Here is a 24,826-nt window from a genome sequence, read left to right on the forward strand (position 1 = left end):
CCTTGGGCAAGTCACTTAACCCCAATTGCCTCACTAAAAATAAATAAATAAATAAATAAATCAGTCAATCAATCAATCCATAGATGATGAATCTTACATATGGGTTCAAAAAGTCAACTTCACATTTCATCTTCTTATATTTGGCCCAGTGTTCTGTTCTATCAGGATCTTTTTGAATTGTGATTATCGCCCAACGTATTAGCTATCCATCTCATATTTGGTCTTCTGGATATTTAATGACATAATAAATACTTTAGCTCTAGTGAGGGATTGAATATAGGGTATCCCAAAAGTCTTAGTGCAGTTTTCAACTTTAATAGCTTGAAACCACATGAAGGCTTTTGGGACACCCTGTATTTATTTCTTTTAAACTCCATGTTATTCAACTCACCCCAACATTTTATTCCATTGAATATTTTTTTGGATTTAGATTTTAGATTTAGCTATTTCTTCCTATTTTGTGTCAGCACACAGCTTGATACTTATGCCATCTCCAACTTCACCCAAGACATTGATTAGAATATTAAAACCACTGTTTCCTAGGGGTATTCTATTAAAGATCTCCAAGCAGGTTGACATTAATCCACCAGTAACTACTCTTTGGGTCTAACCATTCAGCTAGGCCTGTTTTATGTTATCTATAGCTCTTTGAAAGAAGATAATAAGTTGTTTATTCATTTTAAACTGAAATACAAAATAAGAAAAGACAGAAAGGTTTCCATGTACACAGCAGAACATAAGAAAGGATGAAGATATCTTTTTTTTTTAATTCTTCACCTTCATCTTTAATGCTTCGTAGCTCCTAAGCCCAGCATTATATTAAAAACATAGCTAGGGGGCAGCTAGGTGGCACAGTGGATAAAGCACTGGCCCTGGAGTCAGGAGTACCTGAGTTCAAATCCGGCCTCAGACACTTGACACTTACTAGCTGTATGACCCTGGGCAAGTCACTTAATCCCCATTGCCCCACAAAACAAAAAAACAAAAAAGAAACAAAACCAAAACCAAAACCAAAAACAAAACAAAACAAAACATAGCTGGCCTGATTCATGCCTACTGAAAGAAGTGATGAAGTATAAAGGACCGAGAGGGAAGAAAAAGAGGAAAGGAAGGAGGGAATGACTTGAGGTTTCAGTCATCCTGAAAATCCCCTCCTTCAGAGGACCCTTCCAGATGAGGAAGAATTCTAAGATGTGTAATGTTAACTTTAAACCTCCCTATTCAAGAAAGAAGAATGTCAAAAATGTAAAGAGCAAGGGGCACCTAGGTGGTACAGTGGATAAAGCACTGGTCCTGGATTCAAGAGGACGTGAGTTCAAATCTGACCTGAGGTACTTACTAGCTGTATGACCCTGGGCAAGTCACATAACCCTCATTGCTCCACAAAAACAAACAAACAAGGGGTGTAGGGGGGCAGCTAGGTGGTGCAGGGAATAAAGCATTGGCCCTGGATTCAGGAGGACCTGAGTTCAAATCCGGCCTCAGACACCTGACACTTACTAGCTATGTGACCCTGGGCAAGTCACTTAACCCTCATTGCCCCGAGAAAAAAAAAAAAAGGTAAAGAGTAGATATAAGTGGAATACCTTTTAAATGCACGAAGCACACCTCCATGGCCTTTTAGCAATTCATGTGGATAATCTCCTATCTTACATCCCATAAGAAACAAAATAGTCTGGGCTAGGCTGTTGCTATAACTGAATGACCATTAGAACCTAGGGCAGTGAGGTGGCATAGTGGATAGAGAGTGCCGGGCCTGAAGTCAGAAGGACCTGAGTTCAAGTACAGCCTCACTTACTATCTTTGTGACTCTGGGCAAGTCACCTAGCCCTGTTTACCTGAGTTTCCTCATCTGTAAAATGAGCTAAAGAAGGAAATGGCAAACCACACTGGTATCTTTGCCAAAAAAAAAAACAAAACCCAAATGGTATCACAAAGAGTCAGCCACAACTAATTGATAAAAACAAAAAATTAGAACCTGTTCTTAAGAAGCAGTGTGGTAAGGGCAGCTAGGTGGTGCAGTGGATAGAGCACCGGCCCTGGAGTCAGGAGCACCTGAATTCAAATTCGGCCTCAGACACTTAACACTTACTAGCTGTGTGACCCTGAGCAAGTCACCTAACCCCAATTGCCTCACCAAAAAAAAAGAAAGAAAGAAGAAGCAGTGTGGTATTGAGTATGAGACTTAGAGTCAAGAGTTCTGAGTTCAGATTCTTAGAGATACTAGCTTTGTTCTCCTAGCAAGTTATTGTACATAGATACTGACTTTTTGATCCTGACAAGTTATTTTAGAGCCTCATTTTCCTTAACTATAATTTAGAAGTTATAATACTTGAACTACCAACCTTTCCGGGCTGCTGCGGAGAAAGCTTCACAAATCTTAAAGGGATATAGAAATGTTAGTTATTATTATGGGTAAGAAGAGAAGAGAGAGGAAATTGTAATTTAAAAGAGTTTATTAATCATTCTTTTCAAGCCTACTTGCATCCCAAATCTTTGGGGGACCAATAGTTGCAAGATCTTCTAGGTATAGTCTGTGTGAATACCTGGAAGCTGAATCCCATGAAATAAAGATAAATTGTGCTCAAGAGAGAGAGAAAAGGAGAAAGATTTAATGGAAACTATGAGACACATAGATTACCAGGGGAAATTATTAGCTCAATAATGAAGATATAAATCCAGTGAAAGTTGAGACCTATCAAACACATGGGCTACCCTGGGAAATTCCTGGCTCAATACAAACATACAAATCTATCAAAAATGACTTGTATATGATGAAAACAGAATTTTTTAACAATAATCCTAAAAATATAAGGTACGGAATTATTCTTGAAAAGAGGACAATGTATTAATAATAGATACCTGGTGGGAGTGGGGGGGGGTGTCTACCTTGAAATAAGACTACATTAATTTCCCAACTCCATGTAGAGAGAGGCAAGGAAAGAATAGGGAAGACAAAGACTGCTGGTCATTCTGTCTGTCAGAGGAGTAACCTTCTATCCATGCCCACAGAGAGAGCAGTAGAGGAGCTCACTATATTCCTCATTGTTCTGTCCTCCAGAAGAGCAAAGGAGAGATACAGAGACAGGGAGAGACAGAGACAGAGAAAGGGAGGAAAGAAAGGAAGAAAGAAAGAAAGAAAGAAAGGAGAAAGAAAGTATAAAGAAAGAAAGAAAGAAATACAGAAAGAAAGAAAGAAAGAAAGAAAGAAAGAAAGAAAGAAAGAAAGAAAGAAAGAAAAGAAGGAAGGAAAGACAGAAAGAAAGGAAGGAAAGGGTCAGAAAGAGAAATAGAGACAGAGAGAGAAGGGAGAGGGGGGAGAGAGATAGAGACAAAAAGAGAGAAAGAGAAGGGAGAAAGAGAGAGCAGGGGGAGGGAGAGAAAGACAGACAGAGGGAGAGAGAGAAAGAGAGAGAATTTAAGCTCTGGCAATTCTAACCCAACCAGAAAGGCTTTGAGTACTGGCCTGGTAATAGACCGTTTGTCATCCAAGAGCCTGCCTTGCTCAGTTCATTCTCACCAGAGTTGACCACCAGACAATAATGACTATTATTATTTTGTGTGTGTGAGTACTCCCTCCACCAAAGCATTTAACAATATCTCTAGGCCTTAGAGGGCAACTAGGTGGCACTGTGCATTGAGTTCCAGGCCTAAAGTCAGAAAGACTCACTTTCCCAAGTTCAAATATGACCTCAGACACTTACCACCTGTGTCACCTTGGGCAAGTCATTTAACCCTGTTTGCCTCTGTTTCCTTGTCTATAAAATGAGCTGGAGAAGGAAATGGCAACCCACTCTAGTATCTGTGCCAAGAAAATCCCAAATGATATCACAGAGTCAGAAACAAGTGAACAACAAATAAACCTATATCCATGCATGTATATATGTTTGTACATATATGCATGTATGTATCTATATTCTCTACATTCACTATACAATGACCACTTTCTTAAAACTAATTTCTTGTTTTCTAACTTTTTAAAAAAACACCTAGTTATCAAAAATGATTCTTCCAAAAATTTATTGATTTTTTGTCAAATTTGCAGTATCACTGTTTTCAGTAGAAACAGCATGATATCAAAAGGACATTGGACAAAATATCTGGATTTTCATTGCATTGCCACCATATTACTAAGCCTTGGGTGGCTCTCTATCCGTCTCTGTGGAGTCACTTGTAAAATGAAATTATCACTGGCCCTGCCAACACCTGATGAAATAACAGGTCATAGATTTAGAGCCAGAAAGAGGCGCTTTAGAGTCCATTCTGTAGCACTCTCTATAAACATTTGAGCTATTCTTATTACCAGTATGCCATTTTCTCTCTCTCCAAACTGTCTTCATCTCTTTCTACTGGGACACATTGGGCAAAAGCCCAAGTTGGGCAAAGCCCAAGGACAAAGCCCACTACATTCAAGATAAATGGGATAACCAACCCCCTGCAGGCTATGAAAGGCCAGATAAAGTATATAAATGAAGCGTGCTTCTCTTCTCATGGATGATTTTTATTAATCCCTGTAGCTGATTGCCACTTGACATTGTGGGATTTCCTTTATGTCCTAGGTAGGTGATTTTCTTGGCCAAATCAGGACACAGAAAATGATACTATGATATTGCATTGTACCGTATTTCTTTCTTTTTCCCCCCTGCATCTGATGTTTATTATTTTTTTGATAATAAACATTTTTTTCTTTCAAGTTTTGAGTTCCAAATTCTATCCCTTCTTCTCTCTCTTCCCTGAGGTGGTAAGCAATCACATATAGGTTATACATGTGCAATTATGTAAAACATTACCACATTATAATTTTGTACAAGAAACTTGAATAAAAGAAAAAGTGAAAGAAAGTGAAAAAGAGCATTCTTACAGTCTGTGTTCAATCAATATCAGTTCTTTCTCGGAGGTAGATAGTATGCCTTCATCATTAGTTTTTTGGTATTGTCTTTGATCATTGTCTTGCTGAGAATAGTTAAGTCATTCACAGGTCTTAATCAAAAATATTGTCACTGTGCATGACATTTTCCTGGTTCTGCTCACTTCACTATACATCAGTTCATACAAGCCTTTCCAAGCCTTTCTGAAATCATCCTGCTTGTCATTTCTTATAGCATGATAATAATTCTATCACCAGTATATACCACAGATTGCTTAGCCATTCCCAATTGATGGCATTCCTTTGATTACCAATCCTTAGCCACCATAAAAAAGAGCTGCTATAAATTTTTTTATAATTGTACCGTATTCCATAGAAGAGAACAAAAGAAAATGCTATGTACTAGTGGAAAGGAGAATAGGTTCCAGAGTTGTAGGAGGGAAAAGAAGAGGGATGAGAAGACAAATTAAAAATAATTCTGTCAGGAGAATTATGTGACACAACTAGTTGAAGTTGTGAAATCTCCTTCTTGGGATATTTTTTACATTATACACATAATCATATATGTTTTAGCTGTCCATCTGCAGGGACATGAGCTAGAATGGGAGTTCGTAAGCAATTTGGTGTCATGGCCCCTTTAGTAGTCTGTAAAACCCTTTCTCAGAATAGGGCAACCAGGTGGCGCAGTGGATAAAGTATTGGACTGAGAATCAGGAAGGCTTATCTTCCTGAGTTCAAATCTGGCCTTAGACACTTACTAGCAGTGTGACTCCAGGCAAATCACTTTAAAAAAAATCCTGTTTGTCTCCAGTTTCCTCATCTGTAAAATGAGAAGGAAATGGCAAACCACTCCAGTATCTTTGCCAAGAAAACCCCAAGTGGGGTCATGAAGAGTCCAAGATGCAACCGAAACTACAACAAATTCTCAGAATAAGGGTTTTAAATGTATAAAATAAGAGCATTACAAAGGAAAACGTTCCATCATCATCATCATAAAGCAATAATATAAGAACCCATTGACTAGATGATGGCAACCCCTTTTACTGGCTATAATATTGTCATAAAAGAACCATGAAAATGCAATTGATTCATCTCTGCCCTCTGTAGCCATGTTATAACCTTCTATATTCTAAAAACATTTGCTGAATGTATTTCTACTGGTGTGCCGGCTATCTGCAGAAGTTAGATCAAAAAACTCTTAGGACTTGCCCCGAGTCCAGTTTTATGCTGATTTCTGGGAGGAAACCAGGATCTCTCTGCCAGGAAAATCCGCCTCCGTTCCCCTGGCATTCTTGGGCAGGTAAATTATGGAAAGCTATTTGGTTCCTTAGTGAAAGGTGTTTACTCCGCACATCAAAGGCATTCCTTGAACTCATGAACACTGGAGGGGGGGTGTCTGGGAATGTGAACCCCTTCTCTTCCCTCTCCTACTTCAAAAGGAAGGAAGCAGATTCACCAGTAAATTTGTTAATGTCACTGGGAGTAGCCTGTGAGGAAAATTCTAAGGTGACCCCAGGGAGTCCAAGAGAGATTTCTAATATAATGAAGCTCACCAGTTATTATTCATTCTGGAAGGGCCCACACCGCAGGTGATTATTCACTTCTAGTCTCTATTGGTTTCTTTTTAAGGGTAATTGAATCCCTTGGGCTTATCAGCTGCTACGCAGCTCTGGTCTGGTCACAACCAGCTTACCCTTCCAAGGCTGAGGGTCAGCCCTGATATTGGAACCTTATCAACACAACTCCCCAACCCCTCCCCGAGGTGAAGGTGGACACTCCTGCTCCAGGAGTCTAAAGGCCATTGGAATGCTTTGGCACCCTGTCCATGATGGCTTACCCTGCTCCCGAATCTCTACTGTTGTCTACTCCTGACATTCAGAGAGCATGTAGATTTTTCTTAATCTAGCCCTATGGAATCATGGAATCATATGACCATTACAGCCAAGGAGCCTGAAGCCCACCTAAGTCACCAACACGGAATGTTAGAGGTAGAAAAAAATCAATCAGTCTAATCCCACTAATCTTTAGAGGACATTGAAGCTGAGTAGAAATGACTTGTCTCTGGTCACACAGTAATTAGGTGGAGCCAGAACTACATGCCAAATTCTTTAGAATCCTTCTTCTACAAAGTCCCCGGCTCTTTCTACATCTTCCCCTCATTTTATAGATGGAAAAAACGAGACTGAAAGAGATTTTGATGACTTGCTCAAGACTTCCCAGCTAGTTAGGCAGTTAATAAACATTTACTTAAGCACCTACTATGTACCACACACTCAAAGTGCTGGGCATACAAAAATGGAAAGAAAGTTGAAAAACAACATAAAAGAGTTTTGGTCTTGAAATCAGAAGACCCAGATTTGAATCCTGGGTCTACCGTTTATAGCTGTGTGACTTTGGGCAAGTCATTTCAATTCCCTGAGCCCCAGTTTCCTTCTCTGTAAAAATGGGAGTACTAATACTTGCACTGTCAAACCGCATCATTGTATGAGGAAAGGACATGGGAAACCTGGTCAGTGAAGCAAGACAGACTCAAAATGTTGCTGTATGCTTAGAGAAGGTGTCTTCCCTTACTTCTCTCTGCTCTGTGGGCAGCTACAAGAGAGAATTAACTACTGTTCACAAGGGGCATTCTGTGCCATCAGGAAATAGGCAAAGGACTGGCATATGAGCCATTGTAGGAACTGTGACAGTCAATAAGCATGAATTGAGCACCTACTATGAGCTAGGTACTATGCTAAGCACTAGGGATAAAAAAAAAAAAACAGGCAATCTTTGCCCTCTGAGAGCTCATGATCTTTTGGGGGAGACAACTAATAAACAGCTATGTACAAACAAGCTACAATGCATGATAAATAAGAAATAAACAAAGAGGGGGGAATATGCTAGAATTAAGAAGGGTTGGGAATGGCTTCCTATAGAACACTTGAAGGAAATCAGGAGGCAGAGCACTCCAGCATGGGGGACAGCCAGAGAAAATGCTCAAAGCCTTGTTTGAGAAAGCACAAGAGCTCAGTGTCAACTGGGATCCAAGGGTGGCAGGAAATGCTGGAAAGATAGTGAGGGTCCAGTTAGGAATGGCTTTGAAGGTCAGGATTTTGTATTTGATCCTGGAGGTGATGATAGGCTGCCCTGGAATTTATTGAGAAGACTCATGTGGCTGGATCCACAAGCATGGCAAGTAGGACAGTGAGTGTGTCTCACCCTAAAAGCCAACAGTTATTATTAGCTCATAGTAATTATTAGTTGTGATTATTAGTTCATAGCTCTAGAGTAGGAAGGGACCCCAGAGATCAGCTAATCCAACTCCTTCATTTTAGAAATGAAAAAATTGCAACTTTAACCACGGTCATCAAAAGTAGCAAGAGGCAGGGCCAAGTTGTGAAGTCTGGTCCTCTGGCTTCAAGCACCAACATGCATTTGAGGGGTGCATTGGGTTTAGAGAAAGGGGGGACAGCTAGTTGGCGAAGTGGATAGAGCACTGGCCCTGGAGTCAGGAGGACCTGAGTTCAATCCAGCCTCAGACCCTTGACACTTAATAGCTGTGTGACACTGGGCAGTCACTTAACCCCAGTTGCTTAAAAGAGAGAGGTGGAGGAGGGAAAAGAGGGAGTGGCTGGGAACCCTTATGGTCATCATGATGTACATATGGGGGTGGGGTGCATGTGTGACTAAGGATAAGTTATGGGATTGGTTGCTAGTATCTCCTCCCTGCCCAGCACACCCAGAGCTTATAAAAGTATGAGCAAGTGATGATGGGAGCTGTAAAAGCAGTTTTGGTGTGGATCTGCATCATAGGCAGTCAGGTTCACTTATGGGTTCTTGCCAAGGAAGAGCATCTGCATAAAGACTGGCATCTTAACATCATAAACCTCAAAGTGTCATATAAGCGTGACATTATTATTGTTATTATTATTATTGTTATCATCATCGTTATAATTGTTATTATTATTATTACTAGCAATAGAATCATCAACAGTGGGACTGGGACTGGTAACTAGATCTCCTGCTCCCATGCAAGATAATCCTTCTGCTGTGCTTTTGCTATTTAGCTAGAGTTCACATTCTGTTTACCAGTGATCCTCCTCCAATTGCACAGATACATTCCCCTTCCTGGTATACCTGTCTTCTTTGCAAATGAGTAAAGGACAGGTCATTCCAACTCTGACATGAATTATATGATTAAAAAATTAAACAGCACGCCATTCCAAACACCGTAGCAACAGTTGTCTATAAAACAAATATGCCCAATTCTCCGATAGCGGACCATTACTTTGAGCCATATCAATACAATCAAATTCCAAAACAGTGGAATAATTTGGATAGGCCTCTTGAAAGGTCATGCAATGAACACTGCCCTTTAGCTCATAGTGAACTAATAGCAGCAGGGACTTTTTAAAAATATAGACTCATGGAGGCAGGAATCTTTATAATGATCACATTCTTTGAAAAGCCTGAAAAAATCTGCAAAAGTGGCAAATAAAGACAGATTTTTTTTTACCAAATAGTGAGGGAGAAGGGAACCAGAGAGAACTGACACTCCTGAGAAAGTACAAGAGAGCTTTATTTTTTTTCCTTTTTTCTTTTTTTCTTTCTTTTTTTTTTCCTTTGCCAGCCAATCACAAAGTTTTCTGGAAGCAGAGGTTCATGCACAGTCTTCTTTTCTGGAAACCCTTTGACTTATTTAGCCCAAAGCTGAAATCATGAATCATTTTTTTCCTTCTATAAATATATAATATTCAGGCACCCCTTCCTCAACAAACTATTCCAACCCATACCAGCGAGTCCTCCAAACCTGATAACCTTGGCAGATATATAGGGTGGGCCAAAAGTCACAGTGTTTTAATCACTTTTTGAGAATTATTTTTTCTTTATTTTTTGCCATTTATGAGATTTGATTTTTCACAATTAAATTTAATTAATTAAATTAATTTCCTATATATACCATATATATGATGCTATGATATTGTAGATTAAAAAACAAAAAATAAAGGAATTATAAATATTGAAACTCCTTCATGACTTTTGGCCCAACCTGTGCCTCTTAATCCAGCACTTGCTGATTTGGTGACAGGCCCCAAGTCCCCTCTTGAGAAAATGGGTCTGTCCAAAATCAGGTCCAGCAGTTCCAGTCTCAGATTGCTTTTTGTTTTTTTGGTGAGGCAATTGGGGTTAAGTGACTTGCCCAGGATCACACAGCTAGTAAGTGTTAAGTGTCTGAGGCCAGATTTGAACTCAGGTCCTCCTGACTTCAGGGCCAGTGCTCTATCCCCTGCACCACCTAGCTGCCCCCTCAGATTGTTTTTGATAATCTGGAGCACACCCAAGGAAGCAGGACACATAGAAGACTCCTTGAATTCTGATCTGCCTAAGGAAGTTCCTTCCTTACATGCATGCCTCCTCACCCCACTCCCAATACACACACACACACAACCACACACACACACACCACATATCCATGTCCTAACTTTACATGGTACTTGTACTGCTGGATCGTGGGTCTAATGGCCAAACCCTGTTACTGGAAAGTGCCTTTACACGTACCACGTACAGCCAAATAGCCTGTATTTGAAGTAGGTGGGCTAATTTTTGCAGACTTCAAAAGGGACCTGCCTAGAATAGAGGTGAACAATAAGAGCCTGGACTTTAACAGGAGAAGGTATTACACTAGCTGCACTTGGGAGATGCCTAAGGGCTTTTTGTCAGCCCCAGGTGTCTGCTGTAGCCAAAGCACATTTTTAGGTGACAGTATGCTAGGGATAACTACAAGGCATGGAGTCACAGACTTCACTAACTGCAACTGACCCAAAGGGCAATGAAAAGATGTATGGTAGATAACAAGTGGGCAGCAGTGTAATTGCCAATGGTGTGTGATGTTTAAAATCTAAATTGTGGTCGCCTTAAAATTAGAAGCTTTAGCACCAGTCCCTTGGGCATTAAACATTTATTAACAGCATAACAGGTGTTCACAAGGAGTTCAGAAAGTTAAGAAAAAGCCTATCTCGCATAGAGTTCCAGCCTGGTTGGGATTTCTTCCTCAAGTTCTCTCCAGGAGCCTGCTTTAATCAGGAACTGTCTCCAGCAAACTGATTGTGGAAGCTTTTTATAGATCTGGAACAGAGAGGCGGTCCCTTACACATCTGCTTCAAGTTGATTGGTTGGTATCATCCAAATCCATTGGTTCTGAAGGTGTTCTCAAGTTGTGATTACAATCCAGTTAACTTGAAGTAGGCCTAATCAGCAGTTAATCACTCTCACTTGATTCAATCAGTCTAAATTAATCTCCAGGTGGGTCTTTGAGTATCTGCTAAATCTCATTATTTCATCCATCTCCCCCCCCTTTGTTTCTTCTAGGAACAGGTGTTCCATGATGAAACAGTAAAAGATAGCTTTGCCATAATCAAATCAAACAATGAAAGTTCTTAAAAACGTGAATTGAGAAGACAAGAATTTTTTAAAAATCTTCATTTCATCACCTTTTTGTATCATCTGCCTAATTATCCTTCATGCCATTATGGAGATTTTTAAAATCTAATATAGTTGGTAACAGATGTCAAGGCCAAATCAACACTGATTTATCATGACATCTGAGATAATATGGGGAATTACCATTGAGCAATATATACAGCACATGCAGTATGCCAGGCTTAAAATAGGTGGATGGGATATACGTCCATGCCACCGAACATATTGGAGGAAACTGAGTCAGGCTTATGAGATGCATGGGATTGAGACATCCATGGCATCAGGCATATTGTAGGGAAATAGAAGCCAGATGTAGAATGAGAGGGTGGGATGAAAATTACCAGCCATCTGTACAGTACCTGGCCTTCATAAGTGTCTTCCCGTCTTTGAGAGTTCAATGCCTGCTCTTGTATGTATTCCTCTCGTGGGTAAAGGCAATTAATGTCTTAAATGGTAAATTCCCATAATCATCTCAGATGTCATGATAAATACAGTGTTGGATTTTGGCCTTTCAGTATCTGCTAAATCTCATATATTCATCACAGGTGACTTGTATGTAAAGCACATAACATAAAAGATATTATTATGCATAGAATAACTAGAAAGGAGGGTAGCTCAAACACATAGCAAAAAACGAGAGCCCTGAGGTTACACAAAATATTAAAAGAGAATTGGTTCAACCATTCCTGAAATTGATTTCGAGTTAAGTAAAGAAAGTGGCTAAAATGTTCATATTGTCCTTTGACCTGGAGTTTCCACTGCTAGGCATATATCCCAAAGAGGTCAATGCTAAAAAGAAAGCCTTCATAGACATCAAAATATTTATTGTGGCACTTTTATCATAGTAGAAAACTAGAAATAAAGTAATGCCTAAATAACTTGTGGGACATGAATGTAATGGGATGTTCCTGTGTTATAAGAAATTATGCACATGCTTAATTCAGAGAAGCATGGTAGACATGAATTGATGCAAAGTGAAATAAGCAGAACCAGGAGAAAAGTTTATAAAACAACCACAACAGTGGAAATGGAAATAACATAACAATAGAAACTAAGCATTGTGTAATAATAGCTAGCATTTATATAGTGCTATAAAGTTATGTTGACCCACAAGGCTGCAAAACAGAAAAAGGAAGCAATAGAATTGCTGATAAACCGCAAGATTATATAGGAGACCTCTAGACAACACCCCTGGCAGGTAGCTGCTATTATTGATGGTTTGTAAAAATCAGGAGGCAGAAATTATCTCAAGTTAATGAGAAGTATATTGATTTTCATATTGAGTAATTAGAATGCTTACATGTAGAGGCTAAATACATGCATGTAAGTAGCCTGTGAGAGAGACTACAAAATTCCCCTAAATCACCCCAATTTTTGTGCCCTTGATCAAATAACTCTGGCTTTTTCTTTTTCCCATTTGACATAATATTGATGCAAGTCCTTTTTTTCATCCTGAAAATAATGTTTTTGATACCGCAGAACTTTTCTTTGCTGTCATAGGTCAGACACAGGAAAAATCCAGGAAAGAGATATCACCAAATACGATAACCTTACAAAGGCATCCTATACCATAACAGAGCCATGAGCACAACAGTTTAGTTCAATAAGCATTCATTCACTTACCAAAAACCTACTATGTGCCAATCACTGTGCTGGTCTTAGGCATACAGAGACAAAAACAAGACAGTTTCTGCTTAGAAGGACCTTGCATTCTATTGGGGGAGAAACAACATATACTTAGAAAATTAAATAGAGTTCGTCAACACACAGTATTAGGCACTTACTTTGTGGTCAGGCATATGTTCCAGGTGTAAATGGGGTGTTCAGGAGGACTAACTACCTGGCATAAGAGCTTGCTGAGTCCTTTTCAGGGCTGCTCATCTACCTTTGGTGTTTCCTGATTCACTCAACCCTCACTGTGGCTCTGAAAAGCTTGTAACATTCACAGCAGCCATACCTCAGTAAACTGTCTCAGTGGATGGGCTAAACCAGCTGAGGGTAAGTGACAGGCCTCAAATCTGTGGTGAATTAGGGAGATATCTGCCCCAAGTATGTGAAGTCTTTCACTGGTGAAATGGGTGGACGAGAATAATTCGTTCCAGTGGCCATGAAAGCAATTGAAGCACATGTTGTGGAGTGCTTAGAGCTTGGTCAGACATCAAAGATGCCAAGATCATTCACTGCATCCTGGGCTATCTGTAGTCATCTCTTTTTTTTTAAATTTTAATAAATATATTATTTATTGATTAATTGATTTGAGTTCCAAATTCTATCCCTCCTCCCCTCCCTCCACCCCTCCTGAGGTGGTAAGCTATCAGACATCGGCTATCACATGTATCTCCAGTCATCTGAACTTTTGTCCTGCCACTGGCCTTGGATAAGGCTAAAGATTTTGTACAGCTCTGCTTCACTTAAATCCAATTCACACACAAGTCAAGACATCACCCATGATATCATTGGTCCGCTTCAAAAACAAAGGACAAACAACAGGTGCCGGGCAATCTATTAAGCACGTGGGATATATAGAAAGCAAAAGCATCGTCTTTTCCCTCAAGAGGATCATACTCAAATGGGGGGGAAAACATACAAGTATATAAAAGATTGATACAGTGTGTAAAGAGCTTCGTATTATCTATGGAGGGACACTGTAGAAACAACGAAACATACCAGATATATACAGTGTAGATGGAATGCAGTTTCAGAGAGAAGATCACCTATGAAAATATGGGATTTGAATTGAGTCTTGAAGGAAATCAGGGAAGCCACAGAGTGGAGGTGAACAAACTCTCTACAAAGCAAATAAAAGTAATTTCAGGGGCAATGAAGAGTGGTAACAATTAGGGAGATTTACCTATGGGGGAAAACCATATACTCACCAGAAGTGAGAAGGATGAGGTTTCCCTGCATATATATGTCCCTCAGCTGAGTGACTATTTGCTCCAGATTTCTGATGCTGGTCAGGGCTTGGGGGTCGTCTGTGACCACAAAATCAATCAAAGCAAACTGGCCCAAATGATGCCACCTTGACATTGTTATCAGCACACTTATCAGGAGCCACCTTTAGCTGCTTCTCCTTTCATCCTTTCCTTAGCCAGCTGCAGCCAGCACATCTTACGTACTTGCAGACCTAGATCCATATATACCCTAAAACCTCTTTTTATTTAGGCAAGAAATAGATTCCCAGTACTTATCATAGTGCCTGGCACATAGTAGGGTTTTTTAATAAATGCTGGTTGATTGATTGACAAGTAAATCCGGTTTAACTGCTTATCTGTTGTGTGTGTGTTTTTTAACCTGGAGCACAGCATACAAAGTATATTTTAGAATTCCATAATTTGATCTCTTTTTTGTTGTTCGGTTCTTTTTCAGTCATATCCACCTCATTATGATCCCATTTCTGGCTTTCTTGGCAAAAATATTGGAGTGGTTTGCCATTTCCTTCTCCAGTTCATTTTACAGATGAGGAACTGAGGCAAACAGGGTTAAGTGACTTGCCCAGGGTCACACAGCTGGTAAATGTCTGAGTCTATATTTGAATTCAGGAAGATGAGTCTTCCTGAATTCCAGTTCAGTGCTCTATCCACTGTGCCATCTAACCACCCTTACTTCTTTAGGTGACTGTTAGTAAAATTTTAGTGATAATTATGTGGCATGGCATTTGAGAAAGGAAACAATGGAGAATAAAGTTGCAGAATCTCAGAGTTGGAAGGGTCATCAAATTCCATCTAGGTCAAGTCATATTGAACAAAGAATTCTCTCTAAACCATCCCCAACAAGCATAAGTATATAGAGAGTGTTGAAACAAGTATGCTGTTACAGCTAAGCACACCTGGCTGATATTTTATGCACCTCCTACATAAAAAAGTGGTCATTCAAAAAAATTTTAATTAAAAAAATTAAAATTTTAAAAAATGTTAAGTGATTATTCAGGTTTTGTTTGAAGACTTTAAGTGAAGGGGAGCTCACTACCTTCCAAAGTAGGCCATTCCATTTTTGGACTGCTTTCACTGTTAGGATTGGGCAGGGGAGCCCAATTCTATTGTTTTGGTTTGGTTCTGCATAACGCCTAAATTTTCCCTCAGCTCAGTAATTTCACTCCTTGCTCCTAGTTCTGCAGAACCAGAGGCCAAATAGAATAAGGTCGTGGTTTTTTTTTTACTTTGTTTTTTACTGGTGAGGCAATTGGGGGTTAAGTGACTTACTCAGGGTCACACACATAGTAAATGTTAAGTGTCTGAGGCCAGACTTGAACTCAGGTCCTTCTGAATCCAGGGCTGGTGCTCTATCCACTGTGCTACCTAGCTGCCCCCCAAATAGAATAAGTTTAATCCATCCTCCACATGACCATTCTTCAGATACTTGAAGACCTAGTCTGCTCCAGGCTAAACTTAGCCCAGGTGAAAGAAAAGATGACTGAGTAGATGTGATTCAGTCAGGTATTAGAAGGGATCAAAATGGCAGCATGAAGGGAATATTCAAAGAGCCTGGTGATTGATAGGAAGCCTCTATGAGGAACTTAAAAGGTGCCCAAACGTCTCCACTGTGAAGGGAAAGAGGTGTTGGCAGCATTAGGAAATCCCTGGGGGTGAGCATATAAGACTTTAGGAAGCAGGGTAAAGTTGCTAGGAAATGAAACCTGATTAAACCTGAATAAAGATTTCAGTGGAGATGAAGCCGGTGTAAGGATTACTTCTGTGAATGGTCTGGACCTAGGCAGCAGAAATGCACACAGGTGAAACTTGGAAGGAAAAGAGCTTTTGAATCATGGATAACTCAGGTGTTGTTCACTTCAGAACAAATTGTAAGGCCCCAGATCTTGCTGATGAAGACACAAGATGGTCCAGTAATTAATTGGTGCAAGGTTCAATAAAGTCTTGGCATCTGATGGGTTAAAAACCCACACGTGGCGTGACTCACTTTATAAGACAGATGTGCTCCTAAAACCTTGTTTGTCAAATGAGTTTTTATAAACAAAATAATTTCCCCATTGATTTCCATCATAATTGAGTTAATGGGTTCAAGCAGAACATCCCATCTGGTCATACATCTACTCCTAAACATTCAGACAGCTGCCATTGGGTTCTCTCAGACCCTGAGGTCTGGATCTTCTTGTGTCCCCTACACATCATCTATACTCATATTGAAACTATAAGAATCGGGGCAGCTAGGTGACACAGTGGATAGAGCACCAGCCCTGGAGTCAGGAGAACCTGAGTTCAAATCCAGCCTCAGATACTTAACACTTACTAGCTGTGTGACCCTGTGCAAGTCACTTAACCCCAATTGCCTCACTAAAAAAAAAAATTAAAAAAAGTTAAAAAAAAAGAAACTATAAGAATCGATAGTGGTTTGCCATTCAAATAAATATAATCTGATGGAGACATAGATATCATGCCTCCCCAGTATTACTGTTGCCATGTGTGAAAGTCACTAGACCTCAGGCTCACATGTTTGCTTCCTTCTCAGTCCTGGACCTAGTGAAGAAAGAGCATGCTTCCACACTCATCCTGGTGATCATGCTAACGCCTCTTCACAGAATTACCTCCGGAACTCCTGAAAACTGTCTCCCATTCTGTCTCCCACACACTGGCATTTTTCCTGACTGTTTCCCCACACACAAACTACCTGGGCTCACACTCTCCATATAACATCACCTATGCCTCTTCTGGTCTTATGTTCAAGCTATGGTTTTTGTCTTCCATTCTCTGTACCTACTCGGTCCTCATGACTTGCCTCATTCTCTAGTGAACATGTTCATCATCTCGCATCCAGAAGTTACTATCTTCCACTGTGTGTTTTCTGATACCATTGTCATACTCACTGCCTGCAAGGGAAGTTTTTTTCCTGAGATTTCACAAGGGCTGTGCTTGGGACAAAACTAATGGTGTTGCTGGGTATTCTCTGATGTCAAGAGTACTAGCAGAGGTTTTCAACCCATCAGATGCCAGGAAACATCACCTACAGACTGATTATCTGTTTAGTAGTAAGAACTCTGGAAATGGAATTTAGGAGACTGAATTCAGTTCCTTGCTCCAAAATTTATCTGTACAATCATGAGGTGTCACTTTACCTCTGTGAAATGGGAACAATAATACTAATATAGCAAAGGTTATATTTGTGCCCTAGCTAATCAACGAGTCATAACCTTCATATCTAAGGCCCACCCATCAATAAATCCAAATCAGGATGAAAAAAGACTGATAGCAGGAACACTAAAATATAATCTTAATGCCAGGGAAGGATAAAGCAAAGGACCATATTATTTCTGAATATTAATTCAACCATTTTAAAATAAATTATTGACCAAAAACACCATAGCAATTTATTCAAGAAATCATCATAACCAAGTGGGATTTATACCATAAATGCAAAGATTATCAAACACTGAGAAAACAATCAAGGTAATTAAGCAAAACAAAAACATCTAAAACCATATGTTTACAGCAATCGTTGCAGAAAAAGTTACTGACAGAGTATAATATTGATTTATGCTAGAAAATACAGAATGCATGAATGGATGCAAAGTTAAGTAAGTGGGGTCAGGAAAACCATATACTCCATGACTACCATGCTATAAATGTAAAGAAGTGACATAGAATTCAGCCAGGCAGACATTCAAGGAGTGAAGAGCTCACTGGAGAAATGATAGCTAAAGGAGTGTCTCTCTCCATATTTGAACCTGGGCTTTCATTCACTGCTCCTCTAATCATAAACTGGCACCTAGGATCCTTCGGAAAGAAGGAAATTGCTAAGCATTTATTTAATAAGCACCTGTTATATGCCAGGTACCCTACTAAGTACTTTACAGATATGATCTCATTTTGTCTTCACAACAACTCTGTAAGGTGTATGCTGTTATTATTCCAGTTGAGGAAAATGGGGCAGAAATTAAGTGATGTACCCAAGGTCATATAGCTAGTGAGTGTCTGAGACTAGATTCGAATTTGAGTCTTCCTGATTCCAGGTTCACTGCTGTACATTGCTACCTAGCTGCCTCCATTAAAAGTATAGTTCAGCCCAACCCTTGAGTGTCCATGCCAGAAAACAGTCTTAAGACAGAGTAGCAATTGAAAAACAAAATATGGAGTAGAAAAGCAGTATCACCAAAGGCAGGTTCCAATTTTTAAGTTACTTAACTAAATGGACGTTGACCCATTATGAGGCCAAGCGGTAAATGGCTAGAAGATGTTTCAGAACAGTTGGAAACAGTTGGAAAATTAGACAGGAAATGATTGATAATTTCCAATAGGAGCAGCTAAATGGGGAATTTGAGACTAAGCACATGAACTAAGTCCAGCAACTCCTGGATCTAGGGCATGCCTATAAAATTCCAAAAGGATGCCTGGATTTGGGAAGGGCTGAAGACACAGCCTGCATGATAGCTGCTTTATCACATTTGAGAGTTGTTGGTTTTTTCCTTTTGCTTGTTTGAAGTTAAATGATCTGAAGTTAAGCCACACTTCTGTGTTAATTCTGTTATTCCATATTCACATGATTAGGATCCATTTAAATATGACACAAAACAAAGAAAGTGGTACTTTTCTGATGGGTGGGGTCTGAGCCAAGAGATTAATTGAATAAATCCATATAGATCAGATCCTTACACTCTGATAAGCATTGCCACCCGCATTAAGGGGTAGAGTAAAGAGAGGATGAATGCCTACTCTCCAAGAACCAAGGGGAAGTCAGCATTTTTGCTAAGTGCTCCCTAGTATTGAGCAGCATGCATACCTGCCTGGGTGAACCTCTTCATTTTACACATGAGAAAACTGACTGCTAATGCCCATGCCTTCATCACAGAGGATTAAACTCATGCTCCCTGCCTTACAAGGTTGTGAAGAAAGTGTTTAGTAAACTTTTTTTTTTAAAGTCTGGATCTGATCTACATAGGGCAGTGGTAACTAACAAATCAAAAGGGGGTGCCACTAAACCATACATGAAGTCTCTGAAGTTTGCATATTGACTTGGAAAACCATTAATTTTATTACCTGCCTTATTTTATTAATATTAATGTTATATGCTTAATTGTATTTCTATTTATTTTGTTAAATATTTCCCAGTTGTATTTTAATCTGGTTCTGATGCTAGGGGGTAGGGTAGACCACATATGGGTATTCGACACCCCTGATGTCAAAATGGAACTCCTTATAATCTTAGAGAATTCCCTGGGGCACTAAGAGGCTAATTGACTTGTCGATTAACTTGGTCTAATAGCTAGTATATGTCAAAGTCAGGATTTAAACGGAGGTCTTTATAGCCCCCAGTGTCCTCTATCCCCTCTCCCTTGCTAACTCTCTTTGTAAACTTCAAGACTTTTATGTCTCTGTTATTAGAAGCAGGGAGGTTTACTGGCACTGGACTTGGAGCCAAAAGAACCAGGTTCAAATCAATCTCAGTTCTGACTATCATGCTAGTTAAGTGACACTGAGCAAGCCATTTCACCTGAGCTTTGCCATTGTAAAAGTGGACTATTTTGTACCATCTACTTCACAGGGATGTTTTGAGGCAAGTGCTTTGTAAAGCAATGGGTCAAGATTTAAAGAGCTATAAGGGACTATATGAATTACCTAGAGTAAGTTAGTCCTGGCACTACTTCAAGAGTTCATAAATCAGGAACTAAAGCACAGACAAAACCATTCTCTCCAGCCCCTCTGTGTGGGTCCTCTGTGGTGTGGGAGAGATACACAATCTGTCAATCAATAAGCATTTAGCAATTACTTACTATGTGTCAAGTGCTATGCTGGACTCTGAATATACATACAATAAGGAAAAAACCAGGACTGGAGCTTACAAGTGGCCAAATGGATTTAAGGCAAGGTTTGTAGGTACTAAGCAACAGTAAACAGCCGGTTTCTTTTCTGATTTTCTGAAAGCAGTGGACAGAAAACAGAAGTAAAGGAAATAGAACTAAAGGGAAGGCAAATGTCCAAGTCCCTGCAGAGAATCTTCAGTAGCTGGGATTAAGCCTGGTAATTAATGACTCCCAAAGCTTACTGGACAGTCCTGTTACCATAAAAAGTGGATGGGGTATTAGGGAGAGGGCAATCAATACCTACTAATTATTTATAGGCTTCTGGGACTAAATTCATGGAATGCTAGTTCATTTTTTTTCTTAATTGCACGTCACTCATTTCAGTGCATGTTTAGCATTCTCAGTTGTGGCAAACCCTAGGATCTTATCTTAACCCTGACATAGGCTTTAAAATTGAGTAGGCTGGTTCAGGTCTGGGCCTTCCCAATTTCACTGAACCAAAAATTATATGCATGCATTTCTATAATCCAGCGCAATATAAGATGTTATTGGCTTTCTCCATATTTGCTTTAATAACCAAGGACAGGGAATATAGAGTGAGGAGTCACCATTGCTTCCCTGTGTCTTCTGCCTTATAGAGATGAAAAGAACCTAAGAGGCCATCTTTTCCCATCTTCTCATTTTACTTATGAGAAAACTGGGGGCCAGTGACTTTAAGTGACTTCTTCATGGTCATGTAGGTAGCTTTTATCATCATTCCCTATAATCTAACTCTGTTTTGCCCTCTTCATGATTTCTCACCACCACCACAACTACCACCTCCACCACCACTACCACCACTCTTACCACCACTACTACTACCACCAACACTGTTGCCACAAACACCACCACTACCACCACCACCACCACCACCACCACCACCACCACTACCACTACTACTACTACTACTACTACTACTACTACTACTACTACTACTACTACTACTACTACATATTTTTCCTGGGCTCCTAGGGTCATGGATTTATATTATAATATTATATGTTATAAGGAACTCAAGAGATCATGTTATATACCCCCCTCCCCATTTTATATATGGCAAAACTGAGACCCAGAGAGGTTAAGTAATTTACCTTAGGCCATACAGGTAATAAGCAAGCAGAACTGGGATTTGAATCTCCCCTTCTCTGACACCAAATCCATTGTTCTTTCTACTATGTTATGATGTCTCTGGAAAGAAAGAAAATAGATTCTTCTTTCTCTGAGAGTAGCATTCCACTCTTCTCTGGTGTTTAAAGAAATTTATTGCTCAGGAAGGATGAAATCTCCTTTTCAATACATTTCATTTCACCATGAGTTTGGATCATCCCACATAGTTTATAAAGTAGACTCACTAAGGATTCTTGATACTTGGGCTGGGTTTTGATCTTTCCTATAGAATTTGTAGGCTTTGGGGGGGCGGGGGGGGGGGGGGGGGCGCCTGACATTTAAGTACAATAATACTTACATTATTACTATTATTAACAGTTGATGTTATTTATTGTGTTGCAATATTATTAATTATTAATATTGTTAATCTAAGTGCAATAACCTCCTTTCTATTGAGTTGTCACAGTGTTCCCTTAGGCTCTTCAATAATTCAAGAGAATGATTTATATGTAGCAAGGATAACATTACAAATGAGCACCAGGAGACTAACAATCCACATTAATGGAGTATATTCCGCCTTCCCCCAACAGGCACACAGTTTGTATAGGAAATCTTCAAAAACCAGCAAGCTTCACTGGCTACTCAGAGAAGAATTCTTCCTTCATCCCTTCATCCGCTTCATTTCCACGGAGCCGCACACTGAGCAGCAGCAGCAACAGCAATCAGGCGGTCCAGCCAATGGGCTCTACCAGCCTGACCTACCCCCTGGGAATCAGGGAGGTCGGACTCAAAGAAACAGCCACGGTCGTCACCCTGCTTGGTCATTCCAGAGGAGCAAGTCCTTGTTTTGTCTGCCCACTGGAGGAGCTGCCCTTGCCTCTGACTCCTTGCCCTTGGCTGAACCACTGTGGGTTTTAAACAAAGGCTCCTGGGCAGAAGAGGCATCAGAACAGAAACAGAACCCCAAGCTGTCTGTTGATGATTTAGAGGGTGCCCAGGAAACTGATGTGGACACGGGCCTAAAGCTTTCCTTCTCAGACTTGTCTGTGGTCTCAGCCTACTCAGCTCCTAGTGGGTTTTGCAATCGTTTGGAAACTTTCCTCCCTCCAAGAAAATGTCACCCCCATCGGCCAAAGCAGGGAGTTTCCAAAGGAAGCCCACTATCTGCTTCAAGTGGTGTGCCAGCAGAAGCCTCCTGCACTTCCCTTTCCTCATTCACCGAGGGGTCATCCAGCTCTCCCCCATCATCGGCAGCCTCTCCCTTTGCATCCTCCACCACGCTCAAGGAGACCACTGAGCCCCCCGCTTCCCATTCTTCAGAAGTTAGGGAAACTGGTGACAACCTCCACAAGTAGCAGAGTCTTCTGGGACTCCCAACTCATGAAATAGAAGAGTTCTACATCTGAATTTTTCGTCCCTATCACCCCATACTTGGCATCTCGAAGATTCTCACCTAGCCCTGTCCCCACTGCGCTGCTGAGTTATAAATACTGAGAGTATTTATGTCAGAATGTTTGTACGCCTCTGAAAATGAACTACTTGCCCTGTTTCTAAGAAATTAGTAGCATATGTGATATAATCGTATATCTTAGCCAAGAGCTGCTCCCTTTCCAGAGACAATAGAGAAACATTGACATTGTTATGCCAATAATGCAGATCTTTGAGTTGCAAAATATTGTTTTAAAAAGAGACTCAACTAACAGGCATAATTTATTGTTTGCATAACTCAGACACATCTTTTTACCACCTGAAAGTGGGGGGAGGGGGATAAGGCAACCTATGTAATTATGTTTTGATGATTCTTACAACTATGAAGGAAAAATAATTAAAGCCAGGATGCTGAAATTTGGAAAAGTGGGAGATGTTTTATTACTTTTATAAGAAGTATGCAAAATATTTCATGTATATGATATAATTAATATAATTATGAATATAATTAATAAATATATAATATTTCAGGGGTCCTGAAAATGACCTCGTTAGAGACCGACAAAAGCTCTTTCTGGTAACTAAAAGAGGTTTTATAGGTTTTCAACAAGGTAAATATTTGCAAAATCTGTCACCAGAAAACACCTAGATAACACAGATGTAGGTGCCTACTTATCCATACTGTGCCTCACTGTAAGAAAAGCCAATATATAAAAACAATGAAATTGACAGATGTCAGATTGTCTACTTTTTTTTTTATTACCTTTTTTTTTTTCCTTTTTTTTGCGGGGCAATGGGGGTTAAGTGACTTGCCCGGGGTCACACAGCTAGTAAGTGTCAAGTGTCTGAGGCCGGATTTGAACTCAGGTATTCCTGAATCCAGGGCCGGTGCTTTATCCACTGCGCCACCTAGCCGCCCCCAGATTGTCTACTTTTTAAAAAGAATTTCTTTTGCTAATGAAAAGATTCACAGTGGGATTCCTGTAAGTCACAAGCTGCCTCAGCACATTTAAAATGTGATTAGTTTTACAAAATGTAGATTTGCTTGTATCTTTTCAGGAACATACCTACTATATAAAAGGAGTATAGTAGAAGTTAATCTACTGTCTTAAATTTGTGGTGCTCTCTTAGGCATTGATAATAGGTCACACTAAGCACTATAAGCACTATTGTCCCATTTTACAGATGAAGAAACAAGGGTTCAGAGGGGTTAAGGGACCACTAGTATCAGAGGCAATATTCAAACTCAGGTCTTCCTAACTCCAAATCCAGTGGGTCTAGACACTAGACTATAGGGTAAGTCATACCCTTTGGCAAGGAGGAATTTTTGTATGAGTCACATTTGTGCATGTATGTATGTATGTATATGCACATACATATAAAATAGATCTGGACCCCCATTAACCCAAAATAGCATTCCCTCAGTTAACTGTGAAGTTTTATCCTTTTTTTTTTTTTTTTTTTTTTAGTGAGGCAATTGGGGTTAAGTGACTTGCCCAGGGTCACACAGCTAGCAAGTGTTTAAGTGTCTGAGGCTGGATTTGAACTCAGGCACTCCTGACTCCAAGGCCGGTGCTCCATCCACTGCACCACCTAGCTGCCCCAAAGTTTTATCCTTTTTAAGGCTTTCTTTTTTATATATTTATTGCTATATTTTGTTTTTGCATCACCTTCATTTCCAAATACATCTGCTGCCCCACCCTCTGAGTGATCCCTAATAACAAAGTATTAAAAAGAAAGAGGAAAAAATCAAATCTGCAAAACTAACCAGCCCATCAACAAAGCCTGACAGTATATTCAACATCCTATACACATAACTAGGTGGCACAATGGATAGAGCATAGAACTCGGGATCAGAACAATCTGAGTTTTAATACTGCCTCATACACTTAATAGTTGTATGACCCTGGGCAAGTCACTTAACCTTTGCTTCAGTTTCCTCATCTGTAAAAATGGGAATAATAATAGCACCAATCTTATAGAGTTGTCATGAGGATCAAATGAGATAACACATGTAAAGCACTTTGTAAAACCTTAAAATGCTAAGGGAAATATTAGCTATTACTGTTATTATCATACCCACTACCCCCACTTCTTCATAGGAATGGGAGTCAAATTTTCTCATCTTCTTTGGGTCAAACTTCCCAAGATTCTCTTTAAAGAATGTGAAA

At 39.9% G+C, this 24,826-nt stretch overlaps 1 protein-coding gene across 2 annotated transcripts in view; it reads left to right on the plus strand.

Annotated features, from left to right (window-relative positions):
- FAM124A (family with sequence similarity 124 member A) overlaps window positions 1–23,463 on the plus strand; it is a 115,869-nt gene extending 92,406 nt beyond the window's left edge. For both annotated transcript variants that reach the window (XM_043995044.1, XM_043995045.1), the window contains one exon: window positions 21,818–23,463. In XM_043995044.1, the coding sequence (XP_043850979.1) occupies window positions 21,818–22,582 (765 nt within the window). In that variant the 3' untranslated portion in view covers window positions 22,583–23,463. The remainder of the gene's footprint in view (window positions 1–21,817) is intronic.
- Window positions 23,464–24,826: the final 1,363 nt, after the last annotated feature.

Source organism: Dromiciops gliroides, chromosome 3, assembly GCF_019393635.1.
Source record: "Dromiciops gliroides isolate mDroGli1 chromosome 3, mDroGli1.pri, whole genome shotgun sequence".
In the NCBI taxonomy this organism is placed as follows: domain Eukaryota; kingdom Metazoa; phylum Chordata; class Mammalia; order Microbiotheria; family Microbiotheriidae; genus Dromiciops; species Dromiciops gliroides.